This window comes from Pelophylax lessonae (genome assembly GCF_965119305.1).
Source record: "Pelophylax lessonae genome assembly, chromosome: 5".
Lineage (NCBI taxonomy): Eukaryota > Metazoa > Chordata > Amphibia > Anura > Ranidae > Pelophylax > Pelophylax lessonae.
The window spans coordinates 338,636,063-338,648,186 of NC_138772.1; the positions used below are offsets into that span (position 1 = coordinate 338,636,063).

General features: G+C 43.9%; 1 protein-coding gene across 1 annotated transcript in view; it reads right to left on the reverse strand.

Annotated features, from left to right (window-relative positions):
* The window catches only part of MCUR1 (mitochondrial calcium uniporter regulator 1), an 83,816-nt gene extending 74,765 nt beyond the window's left edge, over positions 1-9,051 (reverse strand). Inside the window, exons 1-2 of the mRNA XM_082258187.1 lie at positions 8,722-9,051; positions 974-1,090 (exon numbers count right to left, since the gene is read on the reverse strand). Of these exons, the coding sequence (XP_082114313.1) occupies positions 974-1,090; positions 8,722-8,821 (217 nt within the window). The 5' untranslated portion in view covers positions 8,822-9,051. The remainder of the gene's footprint in view (positions 1-973; positions 1,091-8,721) is intronic.
* Between the last annotated feature and the right edge of the window lie 3,073 nt (positions 9,052-12,124).

The window sequence follows — 12,124 nt, forward strand, 5'->3', positions numbered from 1 at the left end:
AGTCACGGCGTAGCATGGGTGGTTATTTCTTCTGGAGCCAGGCCCCGCCCTCGCAGTCTCAGACCAGCGCGCTCAGCATCAGCACACCAGCCACCTGCTGCTCAGCTCCGGACCTGACCACGGACGTTCTTCCTCTTACTGTAAGTGAATGCCGGCAGATAATTGTCACTAAAGGATCTGATGTATGCCAAAAGGGGGGACAAGGAGTTTGAGGGCAAGAAAAGAATAGAATGTTAAAAGAGTTACAGAAGTAAGTGACTGCTAGAGGAAGAGAGCAGAGTGCTGTTTATTAGAGAAGAGTGGGGAACAAAAGAGAGATATTGGAGAAAATGCGGGGATGCCTAGGATACTAGAGAGGGACTAGTCTCAGCAGTGCCATAAAACAAAAATTCTGTCTGGAAGAGAAAGATAGGGAACAGGGAGAGAATACAGAGACACTGTATTCTCTAGCATCCCAGGCATCCTCTCATTTTCTCCAATATGTCTCTTTTGTTCCCCAATGTACTAGAATAAACTATTTTAAAATCATTTGGGGGAAAAAAAGTCATTTTCGGTTTTCGGCCAAGGGCATCTTGAATTTTTCGGTTTCTGTTTCGGCCCAGAATTTTCATTTCGGTGCATCCCTAAGTCAGGTACATTGTGCATGTGCACAGCATCCTGTAACTCCTAGCGGCATTCCCATGGACACAAACTGACCATGCCAGCACAGATCTACTTCCATTCCAAAGGAAACTGGCAGGATCACCAGGTATTTATCATCAACATAAAAATAAAAGAAAATACAGGCTGCATTTACTAAAAATATAGGAGTAATTAAATGGGTATATTGATTTTTCATTTTGGGGTAACATACCACAGGGGAAATTATATACAATAAATAGTAGGTACTAGTACACTACGAAAATTCCAAATGTAATATGCTTCCCAAAGCAAGACAGGCTATTTGTTTTGTCTGTCTAACCAATATTGTTACCTTTGTCTTCCAGAACTTGCACAACAGCATGAGTGTCAAAGTAGAACTTCTTCCCCACAAATGAAAATACGGTCCTTTTATGCGTGACCCCAGGTAATGAAACGGATGTCCTGTAATCTGAAAATCACAGACACTAATGATGTAATGACTGCCAGATCTACATAAACAATCCTGAAAAAAAGTTATGAAGGTAGGCTCAACACAGTTGCTGATATGCACCTAGAAATAGAATATTAGTACCTGAATAGCCACTCATTAACGCCCCTTTCACACATATGTACTGTTAGTTCCTTCAGTTCAGTGTAAAAGGGAGGGGAAGGGGGAGGAGGCAGATGAGAGAAAATCCCTTTAATGGGTGAAGGTCCACTTTAACCACTTAAGCCCCGGAAGATTTTACCCCTATTCCGACCAGGGGGTATTTTGCGATTCGGCACTGCGTGACTTTAACGGACAATTGCGCGGTCGTGCGACGCTGTACCTAAACAAATTTGGCGTCCTTTTTTTCCTACAAACAGAGCTTTCTTTTGGTGGTATTTGATCACCTGTGCGATTTTTTGATCACGCGCTATAAACAAAAAAAGAGCGTCAATTTTGCAAAAATAGCAATATTTTTCACATTTTTTTATATGAAATTCCCCCCAAAAAAATGTAAAAATCAAAATTTTTTAACATTTTCGGCCAATTTGTTTTATGCTACCTATGTTTGGTAAAAAAAAAAAAATCGCAAAAAGCATATTTTGATTGGTTTGCGCAAAAGTTATCGCGTTTACTAACAAAGGGAAAGATTTTTGTCATTTTTGTTGTTTTTTTTTTTAACGCGTAATGGCGGCGATCTGCGATTTTTTTTGCGGGACTGCGACATTGTGGCGGACAGATCGGACCCTTGACTGACATTTTTGACACTTTTGGGGTTACCAGTGACATTTCTACAGTAATCAGTGCTATACATATGCACTGTTACTGTAAAAATACACTGGTAGTGAAGGGGTTAACTTTATTTGGGAGGGAGGGGCTATGTGTGTCCCTAGGGGCGTGCTTTCTACTGTGATTGGCTGTGGCTTCAGCTGTAAGGACACTGATCAACGGATCTACATAGTAGATCCGTGTGATCAGTGTCTTTACACCGAGGAGAATGACAGGTGGCTTGTTTACACAAGCTGCCTGCCTTTCTCCCTCTCCCCCGCCGATCGCCGAGTGACCGGCGGACATCGGGTCCGCTGGTCACACGCGCGGGGGGGGGGGGGGGGTCCGTGACCACGCGGGAGCGGGGGCGCGCGCTCGCTCCCTAGACCCTCACAAGCTAGTGACGTAGCCCTACGTCACTTTGCCTGTGAGGGGCTGACTGCCGACATAGATCGGCGTTAGGCAGTCGGCAAGTGGTTAAATGACACTGGGTAACAAAAGCTAAATATCAAGTGGACGAGATTATTTTTTTCTGGGGGATGATGATGGAATGAAGAGGAGTATTGCAGTAAAACTTTAGGGGCAACTAGTTTTGTAATTAGTCTGGCCAATATCCAGTTACAGGTACACAGAAGGAAATTCAAAAAATGTGTTGCATACACTAATTTAGTTAAACCTCTGCACCAAAATTGTCTATGTTTACAAACGAATCATGCACCAGTCTTAGGCAGAGATGTATAGTAACTAAGTAGAACTACTTCACTACTGTACTTAAGTACCGAAAGGCGGTATCTGTACTTTCCTGGAGTATAATTTTTTTCTCCTACTTCCACTTTTACTTCACTACATTTTTTCGATGATTTCAATACTTCTACTCCGATATTTATTTATTTTTTTTGCGCTGCATAGTTACTCGTTACAATTATAAAAATTACCACTGCCAGAACAGTAGATGGCAGGTTTCATGAAGCTCAAAACGTGTGTATTATCAGCGCATACAAAAATAAATGCTACTGTATGTATAAATAAAAGCTGCATTTGAAATAATAGAAAAACAATATGATGTTCAAAGTTTTGACTTATTTCTTTAAAAACTACATAACACAGTACTTGTACTTTTACTTTCAATACTTGAGTAGCAATTTTTTTTCAAAACTACTGGTACTTTTACTTTCAGTACTTGAGTAGCAAAATTTAAAAAAACTACTTGCAATACTTAAGTACAAAAAATGTTGAATACTTTAGTACTTCTACTCAAGTCACTTTTTGATAGAACACTTCCACTTCTACTCAAGTCACATTTTGATTGAGCACTTGTACTTTTACTCAAGTATGGGTTTCGAGTACTTTATACAACTCTGGTCTTCGGAGGCCGAGACAGACATATGTCCTCAGTGCATCTCAGCAATACTGAACATCCTTCTGTGGGACAATGCGCCCATCACACAGACAGATGCATGGCTGACTTTTGGAGTGGGTTGCGCACAGCCCGATTGGGAGGCTAGATCCCCATCCACTCTTCCTTGCTTTTGATTGACAGTTCACAGCAGTGGGCAGCTGTGGAGTTTGCTGTGTAAAGCCTAATGAGAACTCTGAGACTAGTTCCCCATCAGGTCCACCCTCTATATAACTTGTCATTGCCCTAATATGGGCATTACCATATTTGGGTAAGGAGGTCAGCCAGTAGCCTGATCCCTTGTTTACATTCAGCTTTCAGCTGGGGAATTTCTCCCTGAATGGGGGCCGGGAATGATTTATTGGTTTCTATCAGACACGACCCCATGCATCCTCTGAATTCATCTTAAGCTGAACTCCAAACTTACCCTCTTTTCTTTTTACTCAACTGAGCCGCAGGTTGGGTCCTTCCTGTCCTGCAGCTCACATAAACAAAAAGACAGGCTGCAGGGTAGGAATGACCCCAGCCTGCAGCTCCCTAGTATAAAAAAGGGGCTCAAGTTCAACTACAGATAAGTTTGGAGGACATCAAAGCTCATCTCTAATTGCTAAAAAATTGGCAGCAGCCGGTGTCTCAGTTACTACAAGCAGAGTCGGGACAAGGGCTTGGCAGGAGGGTTGGCTGCCCTGGGCTCAATGGTTTATTGCAGGGATGGGGGTGCCTTAACCCTAATGCCTCGTACACACGCATCGATAGTTGGCCGTGAATTTTTGGCCAACGTCCGATCGGCTGATTTTCGGCTTGTTAGTATGATGCTTTCGACAACCGACTCCGACTTTTCGGCCGAATAAAATCTGGTGTGCATGCTATAAAATTTTTGTTGGCCGTCACCACAACGGCCGATTTTCCGTCAGTCAGTACAGATTTCGGCAGACAAAAATCTGATGAGCAAGACTGGGCATGCTCAGAGATGAAAAAACACACGGAAAGTAAACCAGCACATGACATCACTTCTGCAGTAGATTTTTGTTGGCCGAGAAAATTCGTGTGCAGTCTAGAGCACATTTCAACCAACACAACAACACTGGACAAAAGTCAGTCGATCGGTCGGCCGATAATCGTTGTGTGTGTACGAGGCATAAGGGAAGGGGGCGCAGTTTGGCATCTTTGCCCTGGGCGCTGGATGACCTTGTCCTGGCACTGACTACAAGCCCTGTGTGGGAAGCTGTCACATTCATGACAGCTTCCTGGCATATACATGGCCCACTCTGGGCACCGATGTCTCTCTTATGCTAGCACAGAGCTGGTCTTGGGTACACCATACAACCTATATTCTTACTGTACTAAAATCTTTACATCTACCAACAAGTATGTAGCGCAAAGTACAAACAAATGGCCGTCATCTATAACTGGCCTTTCCGCAAGGAGCACACGGAAGGGCAATGCATGCAAAACAAAACCATAGAAATTCCTAGCTCAACTTACCCACCAGCCAGCAACCAACCAAATAATCCTGTCTAACAGTGTGCATTAAAGAGAGGGGTTTAGTTTGCACACATTTGTAAATACATGGGCAGGTGGAAATGATGTACCTCATGGCAAGGTACAGCGGAAGCAGAACCCTCGGCTAAACAAATAAGGCTTCATGTACACGAGGCGTTTGAAAACCTCTCCTAAACGCTGGAACTTGTAAGATGGTAACCAACGGTTAAAAACGTCCGTTTTGTCATGTGTACATGCAGAGTTAATGCGCATTTAGTGGCATTTGCGTTTAGAAGCGTTTTTACATTGTAAAACGGTCAGAAATGTATCCCCATTGAAAACATCTATAAACGAGATGCTTATAAAACGCGAGTTACCACGTTTCCACGCTGTTACAAGCATTTGGCATTTGAAATGCCAATAAACTTCAGTCTGAACGCATTTTTTTGCTTTAGAAAAAATAGAACTCAAATGACTATAAATGTCTCAGTGTACATGGGCAGATAAGATAACAGAGAGTTCAGGGGGTCGCTTAAAAAAAAACGCCAAACTGCTCCTAAATGTCTGTTTATCAGCAGCAGTGTACATGAAGCCTAAGGCAAAAAAGCTTAACCACTTGCCGACCGCCCCCACGCAGATTTACTGCTGCAGGGCCGCTCAGCTGCACATAATCACATAGATTTACCTGATTATGTACATGCGATCGGCTACACTGACAGGAGAGCCGTCTGGAATGTAAACAATGCAAAACGGCTCTCCTGTCAGAGAGGCAGGGAAAGATTGTGTGATTCAGCTAAGCCGAATCACAGATCTCTCTCTGCCTCTGTTCAATCCATCCCCCACACAGTTAGAACGCACATATAGCGAACACATTTAACACCTTGATCACCCCCGGTGTTAACCCCTTTCCTGCCAGTGTCATTTATACACTAACAGTGCATATTATTTAGCACTGATCACTGTATTATTGCCATTGGTCCCCAAAAAGTGTCACTTAGTTTCAGATTTGTCCGCCGCAATGTTGCAGTCCCGATATAAAAAAAAAAAAAAAAAAAAAAAAAAAAAAAAAAATCGCTGATCGCCGCCATTACTATTAAAACAATAAATAAGTAAATAAATAAAAAGTCAAAAAATCTATCCCATAGTTTGAAAACGCTATAACTTTTGTGCAAACCAATTATTATACGTTTTTTTGGAGTTTTTTTTTAACCAAAAATATGAAGCAAAATACAATTTGGTCAAAACTGATATAAAATTTGATTTTTTTTTTATTTTTTTTTTTTTATTGGGAATGTTATATAGCAGAAAGTAAAAAATGTTGTTTTCTTTTTTTGTAAATTGTTGCTCTTTTTTTGTTTATAGTGCAAAAACTAAAAAGCGCAGAGGTGATCAAATACCACCAAAAGAAAGCTCTATTTGTGGGGAAAAAAGGGCATCAATTTTATTTAGGTACAATATCGCACGACCGCGCAATTGTCCGTTGAAGCAACGCAGTGCCGAATCGAAAGAAAATGGCCCGGTCATTATGGGGTAAAACCTTCCTGAGCTAAAGTGATTAAAGGAAAAAAAAAAAGAGATCCGATGAGTTATTTACATGTGATCACGAACGCAGGGGTGTAAACTTTAAAGTAAAGTAGGTGGAACTCCACTACAAGGTAAAAAAAACCTTACGTAAGGGTTTACAACCACTTTAATTACTACCACTTTCCTAATCTGCGAACTGCGAATGATTCTTTTTTAATCTGTGAAAGGTTCTTAAAACAGAACTAGTCTTTATTTTCTTTCTTTCAAATTGTGAGCACCCAGATTTTTTTTTTTTTTGCAGAAACGACATGCTCTGTCTCTTCTGCAAGAAAACAAACCTACCTGCCTGCTCACAGTCTTCTGTAGAATGTAGACTGAGCTGCGCATGCACAGCTCAGTATACATTCCTGCACAGTGCCTGTATGCCTGGACTTCTGCGCACGTCCAGGTATTACATCATACCATGCCATCCGATCAAGATGGCTAAAGACTGGGGTTCTATCAGAACACCGCTACCCATCAGAAAATGCAACGGAAGTGACGTTGAGAACACAATTGCTTATTGAGCATGCTCCATGCACTCCAACATGGCCGCTACGCGTTTCAATAGGTTTCCTAATCTGACAGAACAGGAAGGCACCAGCAGACATATTCTTACACCCAGACAAGTCTTCAATGTCAATGTCACACTTATTTAAGCAGGTAACTCACCTTATATACTGAATAAGACTTTTTCACCGCGACTGAGTGAAATAGTCTATTTCACGATATAATCACTTTGTCGCTTGGGTGTACCAAGATGGCCATTGCCACCTTCTGCCTGCAGATTTCTGCCTATTTTTTACTATAATACAATAATAATGCAACAGTCATACTGTGATTCAGTATAGAAGGTGAGTTTACAGCTAAAATAAGTGTGAAATTGAAGACTTGCGTGGGAGTAAGAGGATGCTTCGTGTTGTGTCAGATCAGGAAACCTATTGGAACGCATAGCGGGCACATGTTGGAAGGTATGGGGCATGCGCACTAAGGAATTTTTTCTCAGAACGTCACTTCCGTTGCAGTTTCTGATGGGTAACGCTATTCTGACAGGACACCGGCAGCCCAAATAAAGCAAAGGAGACGCTGCTGGTGAGGGACCTCGCGAGTGTCAGACCATTGTCTAGGTTAAGTATGGCGTTCTTTAGTTCTAGTGGTAGCAAAGGACATGAATTTGTGGCAGGTGTCCCAGCTGTCACCAAGCCTGGCCTGAATTAGGTACAGGGCATTTTAACCACTTGCCGACCGCCGTCAGTATATTTACTGCGGCAGTCAGACGCTCCTGGGCAAACCGATGTAGTACTATGTCGCTCGCCCAGGAGTCTGTAGGGGGCGGGCACGCTCCCGCCCCCGCTCGTTCACGGGCATCCCCGCGAGTGTGACCGGCGGCTCCGATGTCTGCCGGCCACTCGTGATCTCGCTCAGGAAAGGGAAAAAGGCAGATGGCTGATGTAAACACAGCCGTCTGTCATTCTCCCTTAGATCATGACAGAGGCTATGCGATCCTGCTCTGTAGGATCGTATGTCTCTATTATGATCTAACAAGCCACTCCCCTTGACAGTTAGAATCACGCCACTAGGGATACATTTAACCCACTGATCACCAATAAAGTTAACCCCTTCCCTGCCAGTGTAATTTTTACAGTAACAGTGCATATTTATAGCACTGATTACTATAGTAATGTCACTGGTACCCCCAAAAGGGTCCGATCTGTCCGCTGCAATGTCGCTGTCCCGCAAAAAAAAAAAAATAATCCCAGATCGCCGCCATTACAAGTTAAAAAAAAAACAATAAAAATGACATAAATCTTTCCCGTAGTTAGTAAACGCAATAACTTTTGCGCAAACCAATCAAAATACGCTTATTGCGATTTTTTTTTACCAAAAATATGTAGCAGAAAACAAATTGGCCTAAAATGTTAAAAAATTTTGATTTTTACATTTTTTTGGGGAATTTCATATAAAAAAAAATGAGAAAAATATTGTTATTTTTTTCAAAATTGTCGCTTTATTTGTTTATAGCAAAAAATAAAAATCGCAGAGGTGATCAAATACCACCATAAGAAAGCTCTGTTTGTGGGAAAAAAAGGACGTCAATTTCATTTGGGTACAGCGTCGCACGACTGCGCAATTGTCCGTTAAAGTCACGCAGTGTCGAATCGAAAAATAGGCCCTGGTCTTTGAGCAGCTTCTGGGGCTTAAGTGGTTAAAGCGACCTACCGCCAGAAAAGATTAGTAAAAAGTTTATTTATTTCCCCAGATAACCTGTACAGCACATGTTAGCTCCCTCTAATCTTCTTATTGCTGTACACATTATTATATTCCAACATTCCAGCAGATGATTGGTCCTCCTCCATGTTCTCCTATAGCAGAAGGCTTCCCTGCATGGCAGCTCACATCTCACCTCTCAGGCACGCTCTCGGCAGCCTTGTACAGCGCGCACCCCCTGTGTACGAGGATACAGCGCGCTCCCTGCAGGCGAGGACGCGCAACAGCGGCTTCATGACGGGAAGATTCCAGCACGCGCCTCCAGAACCGGACCGCTCCCGAACTCCGCAATCAGAACATGCACCAGTGGAGCCTTCAGAGCGCCTCCATGTCCTGATCTGCTAAATTGTATTATTGGGGCTCTTTTTTAAATGCAAATATTAGAATGGCAGCGTGTTCGTCTGATATTGCCTCAGCAAACAGGGATCTAATTCCAATGACAGCTTTTTACTTCTAAATCTGTGAATCGTTTTGAGAAAACACGGAAATGGGCGGGGCGCTGAGACAAAAGGAAGTGAATGTTTGTCTGCAAACCGGGAGCCATTTTGGCTGAGACTTTCCCAGTGACTGCAATAATTGCTGGTCTCCGGAATCATGGCTGTGCACTAGTCATTCACTAATAGCTGATTATTCGGGATTTATTTGTGAAACCAGCTTTGTTAGGACTTAAAACAATTGTTCCTAATGTGTCCTTTGTATCTTTTATTCTAAGGTCCCATTTACTGTGTTGTGTTGCTTTATTACAGCACATGTTAAAGCATGTTAGATTTGTCAGCCATCAGCTGTGGTGCTATTATTTTTTTAATCAAAGCTCAACACACTCAGATGCCCCACTAAGCATTGCAAAAAAAACAGTGCAAAGTTTTTTTTTTTTTTTTGGGGGGGGGGGGGGGGGGCGTTGCTAGACAGCCCAAAAGCCTTAAAGCGGAGTTCCACCCAAAAGTGGAACTTCCCCTTATCTGATTCCCCCCCCCCCCCCGAGCCACATTTGGCACCTTTCTGGGGAGCGGTTACCTGTTTTTGACAGGTACCCTGTCCCCACTTCCGTCTGACCTTGCCGCGGCAAGGTATGTCAGATATTCGGCCCCCTCCTCCTCCCTCCACCCTTAAGGAAAAATGTTTTATGTGTGTATCTGACTGCTGCCAGGCCAGTAAAAGAGTACTGCGTGCTTTGGGCATGCGCAGTAGGGGCCAGCTCGTGAAGCCACTGGGCTTTACTGCTTGGCTCTGTTACTGGCAAGGGCGATGGCAGCACCCGGACAGCCTATGGAAACATCGGCTGCGGTGCTGACCTCGCTGAATTGCAGGACAGGTAAGTGTCCTAATATTAAAAGTCAGCAGCTACAGTATGTGTAGCTGCTGACTTTTAATTTTTGTAGGGGGAGGCCAGAACATTGCTTTAACACAGCACACTTTTTTACGTGTCAGGCAAATCACACATGGGGCCATTCGGCTGTAGTGCTTCCTTCCCGGCATTTTAGTGCATCAGAAGTCCCAGAAGGGACAGGTGCAGCATCCAGCTCTGCTGCAAACAACCTGTCAAGGTCTATGGCAGACTGTGGCTGGTCAGAGCTGTACGCTGTACAGCAGCGGTCCCCAACTTTTTTGGCACCAGGGACTAGTTTAATGGCAGCCAGTTTTTCCAGGGGCCGGGGAGGGGCTATTCATGGAGTCTGTTCTCAGCCCCCCTTTACAGCACAATCCCCCCTTTATATCAGTGTCCTCAGTTCCCCTTCACATCACAGCCCCCCTTTGCATCAAAGTGCCCCTTTACACTAATATAACGGGGACTGCTCCGTAAAGGGGGGTGCTGTGATGTAAAGGGAGCACTGTAATGTAAAGGGGGGCTTTGATGTAAAGGGAAGAAATGTCAGCACACCAAGGATTCCTCGGAAGGGTCCAAAGCTTTATTTTGTGGTCTTGTGATAAATATATAGCAACGTTTCGCAGCCATGCAGGGCCCCTTCATCAGGAAAGTGACAACACTTGCCTGTTTAAGGGGCCCTGCGTGACTCTGAAATGTTGTTATATATTTATCATGTGGCCATGGAATAAAGCTTCGGACCCTTTCGAGGAATCCTTGGTGTGCTGATGACATTTCTTCACTTTGAGTATCCATGGTTTCCAATCATTACAGCACCCAGCATCACTGAACAGCTGGTTATCCTTAATGTGTGCGTGGAAAATATTGCATTTGCTCTGTAAAGGGGGCACTGTAATGTAAAGGGAACTGGTTTGTAAGGGGAGCATTGTAATGTAAAGGGGGCTGCACTGTAAAAGGGTCACTTTGATATAAAGGGGACTGCACTGTAAAAGGGTCACTGTGACATAAAGGGGACTGCACTGTAAAAGGGGCACTGTGATATAAAGGGGACTACACTGTAAAAGGGCCCATGAGATATAAAGGGGACTGCATTGTAAAAGGGGCACTGTGAGATAAAGGGAACTGCACTGTAAAAAGGTCACTGAAATATGAAGGGGACGGCACTGTAAAAGGGGCATTGTGATATAAAGGGGACTTCACTGTAAAGGGGCACTGTAATTATTACAAACAGTACAAGCACTGCAGCTGAATATGTCAGGATGAGCCGAATCCGGAAAACTTCCTTTTCTGACTGCACTCAGCAGTGGCCAGCAATTATCCACAGCAATGTACTAATGGCTAGCAGTGCCCCAGTGTGCAAAAATGGAGCCTAGGGCCATCACCTCACTGTCCTCATGGCTGTTTAAAAACACTTCTCCATTACTCCTGCCTTACTTCCTGGACAGACTATAGGTCATGGCACAGGAAGGAGTTGACCACATTATAGATGCACATTAGTTGGCCCTGAGGGGCCTCCTCATGTTTGATATCCTTTCCAGGTTCCAAGTGTTCTTTTTGGAGGACTTGGCTGCATTGTGCTTGCGTACAACTGATTCCACACAAAAATTACAACTGATTCCACACAAATATCTGTTCACATTTTCTGAAACCTCAGTGTATGCAAACTGCAAAATGTTGAATCTCGCCTTTACCTTATTGAGTGATCCAGCTATGAGGAGATGGAAATTACCAATCTTTGATATGCAATACAGAACAGCCTATTTGATAGAGTAGTATAAGAAATGTTCTCAGGACTTAGAGTTGAAGTAAATGCATAGAATGTTTTAACCGTTGCCGACCGCCGCAAGTACATATACTGCGGCGGTCAGCCCCGGCCAGGCAAAGTGACGTACCGGTACGTCACTAGCCTGGGAGCCAATAGTGGGTAGGCGCACGCCGCCAGAGGCGCGCTCCCGCCTCGGCTCGTCCACGGGACACCTCCGTGCGTGTGACTGGCGGACCCGATGTCCGCCGGTCACTCGCGATCGTCCGCTGTGAAGGGAGAAAGGCAGGCGGCTAATGTAAACAAAGCCGCCTGTCATTCTTCCCTGTGTAAAAGCACTGATCTAACGGTCCTGCTATGTAGGACCATTGATCTGGGCTGTTACACACACAGCCACATCCCTGCACAGTAAGAAGCACTCCCCTAGGGACACACATAGTCACTGCATCTCTA